At 38.7% G+C, this 11,885-nt stretch overlaps 1 protein-coding gene across 5 annotated transcripts in view; it reads right to left on the bottom strand.

Moving 5' to 3' along the window:
* USP9X (ubiquitin specific peptidase 9 X-linked) overlaps positions 1-11,885 on the bottom strand; it is a 106,876-nt gene that overhangs the window by 72,382 nt on the left and 22,609 nt on the right. For 4 of the 5 annotated variants that reach the window (XM_042789069.1, XM_042789070.1, XM_042789068.1 and 1 more), the window contains exons 2-4: positions 7,681-7,934; positions 6,002-6,147; positions 5,549-5,628 (exon numbers count right to left, since the gene is read on the bottom strand). In XM_042789069.1, coding sequence (XP_042645003.1) covers positions 5,549-5,628; positions 6,002-6,147; positions 7,681-7,776 — 322 coding nt within the window. In that variant the 5' untranslated portion in view covers positions 7,777-7,934. Of the gene's footprint in view, positions 1-5,548; positions 5,629-6,001; positions 6,148-7,680; positions 7,935-8,170; positions 8,189-11,885 lie in introns of those variants that run through there. The other variant, XM_042789067.1, reaches the window with a different exon arrangement.

The following is an 11,885-nucleotide window of genomic DNA, read 5'->3' as shown; positions in this document are numbered from 1 at the left end:
GGACCCAATACACCTAAACCCCAACATTGCTGTAAACCTCTGCAGCCACCATGTCAAGTTTAAAATTAAAGAATAATGCTCCATACTTTTCTTTTAGCTGTTTTAAAACTCTGGATATATTTATAACCCAGTATTTCAATAAATCTGTACTTCCTCGGTTACATTACAAAAAGAAAACTGTGACCTGCCTGCACCATTTCTTTACAGAACAAGTTTAATTTTCAGTCAGGAAATTTTAGCATGCAACAAGTCTACTGTGTCCAGATTCAAACGAATTCAGATTGAATAAAAACTGTTGATACCACTTCGCCTTCCCATAACCTCCTTAGTAAGACATCCTGACAGTCACTTCCACTGGTTTGGAAAGGATTGATTTGGGTGATCAAAAATTCCTCATAGTCACAAACAACTGTAGAACCGAGGCTTCTTTCAAAAGTGGTAAGAGAACATCTGCCCTGCATGTCAGTACATACCACAGAGGCTTTCCAAACTCCTGTATCAGAGCTTGCTAGCCTATACTCTCACAGTGGGTGCAGCTCTCAAGCCACTTGAGTATAGCAGGTATCTATGGAGAGCCCCTGTCACCTCCTTGAAAACTACTCCAGTGTTCCCTCTTCTTATCACTACCAGAGGTACACGATAAACATTATGTGGGCAAGTATAAAGAAAACTACATTATCTTTCTATGTAGCTTGCAGTCTGGCTAGCTGACATCCGTACTCTATATAGTGAGGTGGTAAGACCAGTAATAAGAGGCTGCAAGCCACAGCAATGACAACATGACAAAGAGAAGAGAGATGAACACTGCCTAAAACTTAGGCATTTGCAGTAAACAAAGGACTTTGTTAAATTAACTCCTCAATGAGCTGAAGATGACTTCACCCTATACAAAACAGAGGACAGGGAGGATATTCAGTGTGGTCAACCTATGTGGCTAACCTAGGGGAAACGTTCCTTTCTGAACCCAAATGTAACAGTGAACTTAATTATAGAATACAAGTTTAAAGCAGGCACTCAAGTGATTTTAATGCTCCTCAGAGTACCAGTATACTGCACTGAAATATCACTCAAAATTTCAAGTGCTTTTTGGACCATCTCCCACCACAACAGTTGGCCAGCTTCCACCAGCAAGACATTTCAAACCAAGTTCAGGAATACCAAAACAGACTATGTTTCAAAATACACTGTCCTTTCTGTACTTCACTGGAAAGAGAGGGAAGATGTAGAACCTTAGAAGGTACTTGTATGCCTCCTGGATATACAATCACCTTCTACCTTCTCTCACAACACTGCATACTGCTGAAACACCAGATGACACCTGTGGAAGGAACCAAGGCTAGGTGTCTATGAGGACCAGAGTATCATCAAAAGGAAAGTACAGGAGTCCTAGAAGACAGCAGGTTGGGAGAGGAAGCAAGAGCAATCCAAAGACAGGGAGAAGAGAAACAGCAGTTACACTAGACATGTGGCATCTACTGCTTGAATCAGATTCAGCACCACTAACTCTTAGGCAAGACAAGCAGCCATTTTTCTCGCTGTTGTCCAAATCTGGAGAGCAGGGAAGGATAAGGAAGAATACAGGAGATAAATAAACGCATGCAGCCCTGAGCTGAGTATTTTGAGTAAAGTTGGAGGAAGGGATTATACAGTGAGAAAAAAGTGAGTATGAAAGGAGGAGGTGATGTGCAACATACAGTGTAAATGGGCTGTAATTAGGGGATCAGAGGAAGAACAGGCGGCCATTTGATTTCTGTATTTATGCTTAAAAGTGGTCAATTCGCGAGATAAACCACACACAGTGTACTAACCCTGCCACAAGAGCAGAAACACTCTGGGTCCACAAAACTCGTCAGTTGAGATGCAACTGCATATAAACAAACCCTGATGCATCTGAGGGGTATTCAACAGTATAGGGCTAGAGCACCAAGGTCACAAGCAAAGTCACACAGCTTCTGTTCTCTAGGACTTTGGACTACACAATTTTGTAGTAGCTGCAACCCCAGAGCTGAGCCAGCTCCACACTGTGGTGTGGCACTGTGCCAGCAAAGCCCCTCCAGACCTGGTGCTTCAGGAAGTGCAGAACAGAAACCTTTCAGTGGCTTGGCAAGGGCTGGCTCAGACCCTGCAGAACTGACATGACCTGGAGCTATTAAGCTCTGGGGAAACCCACACTTGCCCATGGGTACAGTAGCTACACATGGCACTCGGATTCTGGCAGACTTTCAGTAAGTCTTAATCATCAGGAATGTGAGAGTCCTTCTACACCAAGATACTGCACGCACTGACCCTGCTGTAGTCCATTTCACTGAATTGGTTCTAACCCAAACACCTGGCTAAGAAACTTTGGAACACGATGACACAAACCTGCTGTCCTTGCTTTAGACAGATGGTTAAAAATAAACATTCAAGAAAATGCAGAAGATACAGATTCAGTAAGGAACTCAAGAGTGGTCCCACAGAAATGCAGATGGATCATCCAGAGAGAGATTGTCTTTAAGGAGGATGCTGGAAACAACTCCCATTACTGGGGTTTTGGATGCACTCACACACACTTTTTCTTTCAGGCTCTAGGACCTGCCTCTCCATTCTTTCCCACCCTGTAAGCCTTTGCAGTTCATCAGAAACAAACATTTGGGATCAAGGTTGAAGGTTTAAGTTGTGCACTGAAATCTCATTTCAGTTTAAATAAGCTACAAATTCTAAAAGTTGCATTGCATCCTGCTTGTGTGTCACATCAGAAAGTTTTGAGAGCGTGTTAAAAATTGAATGTAAAAATCATGAGCAACAAAATCCACAACTAAGGTGGAGCAGTGCAGAGTTGTTGAAGGGATTTTGAAAGACAGACTGAAGAATACTCTAGAGCCTGTAAAAAAAAAAAAAAAAAACACAAACAAACAAACCAAACCATTTTTTTTTTTACTTCTAAATTTGTAGCATCCAACTCACCATTAAATGTATTTCTGGATCAAATCTCATTACTCAAAACACTTCGTAAGTATTCCAGAATTATTGTGAAGATAAACATCAGTCTTCCTATTAAATGCTATTTTTCAAATAGGTTTTCTTGTATTAGCAAGTAACTCCAGACTATCATTTGATAGTCTCATGGTTTAACAAAGAATAATACATTGATGCCTACACATAAAAAGATAAATTCCATAAATAAATACATCTGCCAGGAATAATGCAAGTCACAGTCTAGACAGGATTCATACTGCTCCATCACATTTGCTCCTTGCATTTGAAGGTGGTAAATATGACATTTAAATCATATGAGTACCTTCAATTCAGTTCAGCTATGTCCCTTTCAATTTCAGTTCCTGAAGAGATTTTAAAAGGATGAAAATATCACTCTTATTTTATAGACAGGGTCACAAAGACAGCAGTCACCCCAGAGTCACTCCAGAATGCCAGAGCTGATAGTCACCAGCAATGTTAGGAATAAAGGCTACTTAATCCTAACCACAAGAAAATGGTGCTTGATAAAAAAATATTTACTGGGCTCTTAGGTTTTGTTGCTTCACAAACTAAATGAGTTAGAGACTGCAATATAAAATATACATAATTCAACAGCTGGTTTCTCTTCCATTTCTCCTTTCAGTTCTTCCCTTTTGGAAAACAAATCCTCCGATTAAGAAAAATGCCCATAGAGAGGTAGCAAGGTGTCTAATCTTGCATCTTGATGAGGTAATGGAATACATTTTTGATCTGTTAAGGAATGTACACAACAGAATCATTTATATTACTTCTCTATATATACAGAGCTCTGAAACAGTGTCCGCCAAGTTCTAAGCTACCAAAACAGTGTCTGTTACACCAAGTGAGCACACTATCATATTCCTTGAGCACTGGAAGTTATTTTAAAAAGAACCATCTTAGTCATCACATAACTTCAAGTAGAGAGGAAAGAAAAAATCTAGCATGTAACTGTAAAGATAACACAGTTAACGAGCAACTACTTTAACAGCTTTCCTTGTTTTCTCCTTAGCCAATAATCCTTGCATACGTACACACATAGGAATTCATCTAGAGGGCAAGAGGAAGAATAATTAGATAGCAATGCAAGAAGCCCTTTTCAGAACTGGACATCAACAACTTAATAAAAATCAAAGTGCATAAAGCATATAAATACACTTCCACTGTTTTTCACAACTTAAACAGGAGGAAAAAAAAAAAAAAAAAAAAAAAGAGAAGACTGGGAATTTTCAACGAAGTCTAACACTTTGGAGAGGTCCACTGATGTTAGGAGTAGCCAAAAATCTCATTCTGCTCTTATTACTCCATTGCATTGACAATTCTTTTGTTTTGTTTTTATTAAGAGATGACTTAACAGCTGGCAGTACATACATCTCCTCTCTCACAAACCACAAGCAGAGATTTTTTTTTACTGCACTGTTCCAGCAGCCCAGACACATAGATGGCTGCATTGTCTTTGCATTAGTTGGCATTTATTTTGCCCCTGAACAGATTCAATGACTTGAAAAGTCTACACTCACCTGAGGATTCCTGCCAGACCTAGCTACATGCAAAGAAGCCAATTCCAAGCACAACTACAGTTGATAAATCAGTGCTGGCAACAACATGTCATTATCCTGTTTTGGATCACAAGGGTGCACCATAACTTTTGTTTCTCCAGACAGTGCTCCAAAGCAAAAAAGATTTACAGAAAACAATCAAGATAGCCCAGAATACGATGACTACAATCAGCTTTTTATTCTTAAAACTGCATGAGAATAATCCTTATTAACATGGAAACGAAGTTGTCCTGGTCCAGCTCTGCAAAAGTAAGGAACAGGCAATTTGTCTGTCACTATATTTAAAATAACTAACCCTTAAGTGTAGATATCTAGAAAAGTACTTCTCTCTGACTTCTGGTATTAGTGAAATACTGTGGCAACATATACTGATTGGAACATGAGACCAAAGCAACCTTCCAGGACAACAGAACTTTCCAGAATACATGATGAACTTGTCAAGTCTGACTAGTACAATTTAGCAAACACATATACAGTCCTGATACAGAACCCTCCTAATTCCAAGCAAGTCAGACACAGAAAGCAATACGGTAGAATTATTAGTCTCAGTCTTGTTATTTAAGATTCTAACTTTTATCTAGTATTTACAAAAGTATGTACATGACAAACTTGAATAAAAATCTATGGCAAGGCATTCGGAAAGCTAGATTATAGTAACTTATTTTTAAAAAACTGGAATTCTTTGAGTTTTAGTATCTGTTATAAAGACCAAACCCACTAAGTCTGATATCAAAGTGAATACAGAAAACAGGTAGGACAGGAATTACAAGATTTTTACTGCTGTGAGCTTATTCAACTTCCCTACTTATGCTAAGGTTCCTAATTTCTAACAACACTAACGGCTTTCTAAAATCTGATCTATGAGTGTTCCGCATACCACTCTGAGACAATCTTCAGGACAAGGGTTGTAACAGAAATAATTCAGAATTTTTAAGCCTCCACCAGGGATTCAAAAGAACACGAAAAGACTTTACCCACTGGCCCAATAATCATTAATTGTCTTTTCAGCTTACCTTTTTTACTCAGGTCAATAGCAGCTTCTAGAAGAACTTCTAATTCCCCTTTCGGCAATACAGGAACAACCCATCGAGGCCTATATTCAAAACCAAAACAAACCACACCATATTTCAACTGCACTTTTTAAAAATTAAGAATCCTTGACCCTTCGTAATCCTCTTAACATAGGGTAATAACATAAATTTCTAAAGGCCCTGATGAGCACTCCATCTGAAAAAAAAAAAAAGAACAGAAAAACAAACCAACCCAAACAACAACCAAAAAAAACTCAAAAAAACACACACAAAACCCTTTGACTTGATGATTTGAGCCTCTTTCTCCTTACAACTCTAACCCAATTTAAAAAGTATTTAAAGAAATCCAGTGGAACAAAGATTCTAGAATCCCAATTCCACCATCAAGATATTTGCACAGATCATCCACACCCTCTGAAAAAAGTGTGAAAATACCTGTTGATCATGTCATCCAACTTTGCCAGGTCTGTGTGTGGAAATGCAGGCTCCTCATCTTCAAGCTGGGGTGGAGCATCTCCTTGGCCCTGCTCATCAGGCGGGGTAGCTGGGGAGTTCTCATTGGAAGAATCAGGTGAAGAAGTCTAAAATTGGTACAGAAAATACTTTAAATACTGTCTGCATTTAAAGTGCCACTTATTTTGGCATTTCTCCTTCACACTGTTTCAAAGAATCACTTGAAGTAAATACCTGCCATCATAAAACCTAATAAAACAATTTCAAAGCTATTAACAAAAAAACAATAGAGCATTAAATATGTTATATGCTTTCTATCTCAACAGTTTAAAAAATAAGCTACTTTTCCAGTGAGTAAACTGCATTTTTTTGTAACAGACTTCTTTCAGCAGACCACCTATCTAGAAGGTAAAGATAAGGACTAAATGGATGCTCTATTTTTTTACAAATCTTCTGCAGAAAAGATGATTGGTTTAGGTAGAAAGACAGACTTGAGCAACAGCACAGAAAACAACCATGAAAAACATTTTCTAAAAAAGTTTGCTAAAAATGAGTAACACACTACTACAGCTGGCTACTAACCAACCTCCCAGAACATAATTAGTTAAGCCCATTTTCACAGGCTATGCAAAATTCAGTGCATTTTGTAGATGCATGCTTATCTGATAGAAATAGCATGAATTGACAGTAATAAAGATTCAAACCAGAAGAGGACAAGAGAGGAACAAAACCTCTGGAACATTTTTCACAAGTTCACCACTTGCTTTGTCCCCTACCCCCCATTCAATTATTAAACTGCTTTTATCTCAACCCCATACATTTTCTCACTTTTCCCTTCCAATTCTCTCCCCCATCCAGCTGAGGCAGAGGGAAGAGGGAAGAAGTGAGGGGGTGGAGGCTTACCTGGCAGCCAGGGTCAGCCCACCACACAAGTTGCAAAGAACAATTCATGCTCAGGAAGTAACAACCATTAAAGCTTATGGTATTAAATAAATATCTGCATACTGAACTAAATGACAGAGTGTGAGTTTTCTTTTAAATGGGTTTGGCTACACTGTTTAAAAGCATCTTTTCTGGTATTTTTTCCCCAGAAAAAAAAGAATCGTCACATTATGATGTAATATTTCAAAGCTTCTGCTTGTCTTTTGCAAGCAGGATAACCTGTTCAACAGAAACATGCTGAATTGTTCAGGAAGTCTAGTACAATGAACGAAGGCCTAGATAAAGCTGGTCTTAAAGAGGTGATACCCATGTGTAAGCTGTTTTATCCAAAAGTGCTTTTGCAGAACTGAGGATAAACTGAGCTCAGAGAGAGTGGTTTTACCAATCTGTGGCAAGTACATCTACAAAGTTCCTGAAGAAGCTTCTGATATTATTCCAAGGCAGCTTCTTATCCAAAATACACATGCTTGTAAGAGCCATGCCACTGCCTGAAAAGGGAGCATCTTTTGCAGTGCAGTGCTCCCTAACCATACCTACTTTGCCAACACCACTGCCTTCATCCCTCAAAATCTTTTTGGACTTTCAGACACACACACAAAAAAAAAAAATCTAACTTAACTAGAGATTTCTAGGAATACACAAACTCAAATAATTCAGAAACGCTGTTTCTACAGAACTAACATCTTTATTTTCAGACAACTTGATTTTTAATATCATACCTGATTCTGCTGGAGGGGAGGCTGGGACTGTCCATCAGGAGCCTGGCCCTGGCTATCATTCCCTCCTACCGGAGAGCCACGAGTCGTGGCTGTCATACTCGACACAGGGCAGATCTTTGCAATTTTGTCTGCTTATGTAGTTGTTGTGAGAGAAGAAATTATAGTCCACTTAGTAAAGTTGAAGTACCAGCATATGCTTGCCTTAAAAAGCTCCAACTCAAGAATATGCCATCTTGCAGAGACCATTGCATAACCTGAAAAAAAAAAAAACAAAACAAAACATCACAATATGCTATACTGACACATGCATATCAAAGTAATCCATACCTGGAAAAGAACTCTAAAAAAACCAAACACACTGCTATAAAGAATCTTTTATTTCAGACTTAGTATTTAGTTTTATTGAGCACAACTGACATCAGGAGAAAGGAACATTTGAAATATTTAACATTATTTCAATGTTCTAAGTAAAAATTACTCTGATAATTACCTCTGTACCACTGAGAAACTGACACACATCCAAAATGCAGCTGTCTGACTCTGTTGTGCTTGAACTTATACAGCAGATTTTCAATTTGTATTCAAGGTGCTAACCAAGGTCTATGTAGAAATGACCTGGTTAAGAGCATGAACAGCCAAATTTGACATCTTTTCCAATACTTTTTCCATGACACTGTCTAACTGCAGATGTCTGAGAGGGAGTTAAGAGATTAATTCTACCTCAGCTAAGACTAATAGAGACCCTGCTGTCAAACTTCTATTAGCACATCAGTATTTACCTAGAGCATTAGATCTGTATTCCCTTCTTTCAGCACGTGCCTATGAAAGCCTGGGTCCACTGCCTTTCAGGCCCACTACAAAGCCCGTTACATCCCCACCAATTATTTTAGTGTATTATATGAAGGGAATTATTAATTTGTTGATACCAACAGTTCAATAATCACTACGTATGTATTTAAACTTCACTGTGTTAAATACAGAAATAAAAGTTTCATTAAGCTTTAAGAGCAATTCCACTTTATACCACAGGGCATTGTATAACCATGGAAGACAATATGTCATTTTCCAGAGCAACTCAGACTTCCAAGCACCAGATAAACCAACAGTACTCAGAAAGTTCAAAAGCCAAGTTGGGTAGTAGAAAGGATTGTACGAGCTTTCAGCAAGTTTCATTTGGCAGTGCTAAGTTCCTGATTTGTTAAACTTGAAGGTTTTTGCCAATCAACTTAGAAATTTCTGCTGTGACACTATGCATATTTGTGTTTTATTATGATGTTTCACCTCAAATTAATTTTCAATGCTGTTATCTTTCTCCAAGACACTTTAAAATCCTTTCCTAAATTGTGCAAGTTTGTAAACCATTACATATACAATAAAAATTTTGACAGAATATGCTACTCCTCTGTCCAGTCTCCAATATTAACAGCACCAACAAATTTAGAGTTCTCTACTATTGTCACTAAAATAATGTTCACTTTTGAACAAAACTGTATTCTTTGAATACAGTCAATTGTGATCCACCCGCACCCTTCAGAATCCATATTAATAGGGCTTAGTAAGCGTGCTAAGTCTGGAACTAAAATTTTCTTTAGGAAGAAACTCATTTTTTAATGCAGTTTTAAAAATTAACTTATGTTCATAGAATGGTTTGGTCGGAAGGGACCTTAAAGATCATCTAGTTCCAACCACCCTGCCATGGGCAGGGGACATATTCCAGAGACCTCAGGCTGCTCAAAGCCCCGTCCAGCCTGGCCTTGAACCCTTCCAGGGAGGGGGCAGCCACAGCTTCTCTGGGCAACCTGTGCCACTGTCTCACCACCCTTGCAGTAAAGAATTTCTTCCTTATAGCTAATCTAAAACTATCCTTTCAGTTTAAAACCATTAACCCTCGTCCTGTCACTACACTCCCTGATAAAGTGCCCCTCCCCAGCTTTCCTGTATCCCCCTTTAAGGACTGGCAGGCCGCTATCAGGTCTTCCCGGAGCCTTCTCTTCTCCAGGCTGAACAACCCCAACTCTCTCAGCCTGTCCTCATAGGGGAGGTGCTCCAGCCCCCTGGTCATCTCCACGTTCTTTTAATTGGTGGTCTTTTGTAATGCCCTCCTGAATACTTAATTATTTTTCTACTGATGTTTATAAATATCACTAGGTAGAAAGTATTAGCAAGACAAAGTTTCCTGCCATATATATATACACACATATATGCAGTCTACTGCAGTTCAATGCTGTCAGTTCCCCTGCACTACCTGATTGAGGCTTCTAGGTACTTGCACAAACCAATGTAATCAAACTTCTGCCAACTTACATTGTACTACTTTTCAACAGCCCTAAGCCAACTACCACAGCAATAAATCTTCCTTAATCACCATCATTCTTCCTTAGCAGGTCTGGTTCACCATGCGGCCACACAAAAACTTGTGCTGGCACATATAGTGAGGTAGCAAAGAAGCAAGAAAAGGGTGAAGCAGCTCATTTCAGCAGCAATCCTGGTCTAGGTTGGCTTAAACTGCAGAAAATGATCACTGGCAGATGCGGTTCTACAATAACTTACATCAAGTGCAAGCTGCTTCAGTCTCATCTCTTTATTATTCTAATGCTTTTGGCTGAACTATCATGAAGTGAGCCGGTCTAGAGTACTAAAAGAAACAACAGCAACAACAACAAAAAACAACACACACACACACAAAAACAAACACAAAACACAAAGACTGTGATTATTTTTCAGTTTCTTTAATTATCTGAACGGGTGTACTGCAAGGCCAGAGAGTACCCATCCTAAGGCCAGCCAGGGAGCCAGGACAAAACTGCACCTCCCCTGTTAGACTGACTTACAGTAGTGTGATTTACCCTCAGATTTTGGTTCTGTGCTTAACTGAAGGGTCTGGGCAAAGCATTCTTGTAAATCCCTTTCTGCTCAAGGTGAGTGACATAACTAGGAGATACAAGAAAACTGCTAATGAAATATTCAACTTACTCAAAATCTTCTAAATTCACCAACTGAAACAAAATCTGTGTAACAAAAATATACAGAATTTCATAGACACTAGTAAATACAGAACATTTATAGAAAGGACTAATACATCTTCTTCTTCCTCTTATTTGCTGACTGACTGCTTAAGAGACTAATCACAATACTGTGTATTACTCAAATTACATTCCCAGAAAAGTGTATTCCAGGGCCTCCAGAGTTCACTTGGCTTGGCCATATACCTAAGGCCAACTTCTTGAGTTCATCACTTCTCCCCCCCTGATTTGTGTGATGTCCTCAAAAACACAACAGTAATTTCAAGTTATGCTGCAGCTAACGAACAGCACTCCATCTCTCAACAAATGGCCTGATTGCTTCCTGTAGTACCTGTGTATCCAAAATTGTAAGGATACCCCTGGCTCAGGTATCTTCCTTCTAATTACGGAGTACACAAATATGTTTTCGTAAGCACAAATCATCATCCAATTTATAGATTTTAAACAGTACTAGAATGGAGCACTTTATCAGTCATGCTTTCAGACACTGATCTAACCATTTATGTTTTCAAGAAAACAGCAAACTGCATGCCCACAGAGAACACCCTACTGCTTCAATCTCTCTAGAACTGATTAACCATGAAATTTCAAATTCCTGTCACGTCTTTAATTCAGACAACTAATTTTCAATTTTTTAGAGTTAAAACTGACCAAGGCAGAGTTTAGCTCAACTCAAGAACAGTCTTTACACCTAGTTATAATTAATTTGGGTTTTTATTAACAAATGTAAACTGATACAGCAACACCTTGATTTTGAGTATACAGACAGCCCAACAGAAACAATTCAAACTGCCTGCATCTGGCTGAATTCTAATGGAGACCCTATATTAACTTATTAATATGTCTCATTTCTACTATACTTGATTTTAGATTCAGCACACTAAGCCATGTTAAAAAAAAAAACATCATCTTTACCCACAGCTTTGAATGGATGTTTTGATACAGCACCAAAATGGAGGCAGACACCTATTAAATGACAAACTCACTACTCCACTGTTAATCAAGCAATGTGTGAGGCTACAAAGACCAAGTCAAATGAATCCCACTGACATTTGCTTTTGACTGCCCAATGAGCAAATTCCGATTTGCCATGCTCTTGCCATTTCCTTATGTCAGCCTGATCCACCACTAAATTGTAAGCGAAAGTCAGCTTTTGCTTCACCTGACTCCATGTAATTTTAA

Source organism: Tyto alba, unplaced genomic scaffold (assembly GCF_018691265.1).
Source record: "Tyto alba isolate M040663 unplaced genomic scaffold, T.alba_DEE_v4.0 Super-Scaffold_14, whole genome shotgun sequence".
Classification (NCBI taxonomy): Eukaryota; Metazoa; Chordata; class Aves; order Strigiformes; family Tytonidae; genus Tyto; species Tyto alba.
Note: the sequence above shows the minus strand (reverse complement) of the source record. Positions and strands in the feature narration are given on the sequence as shown.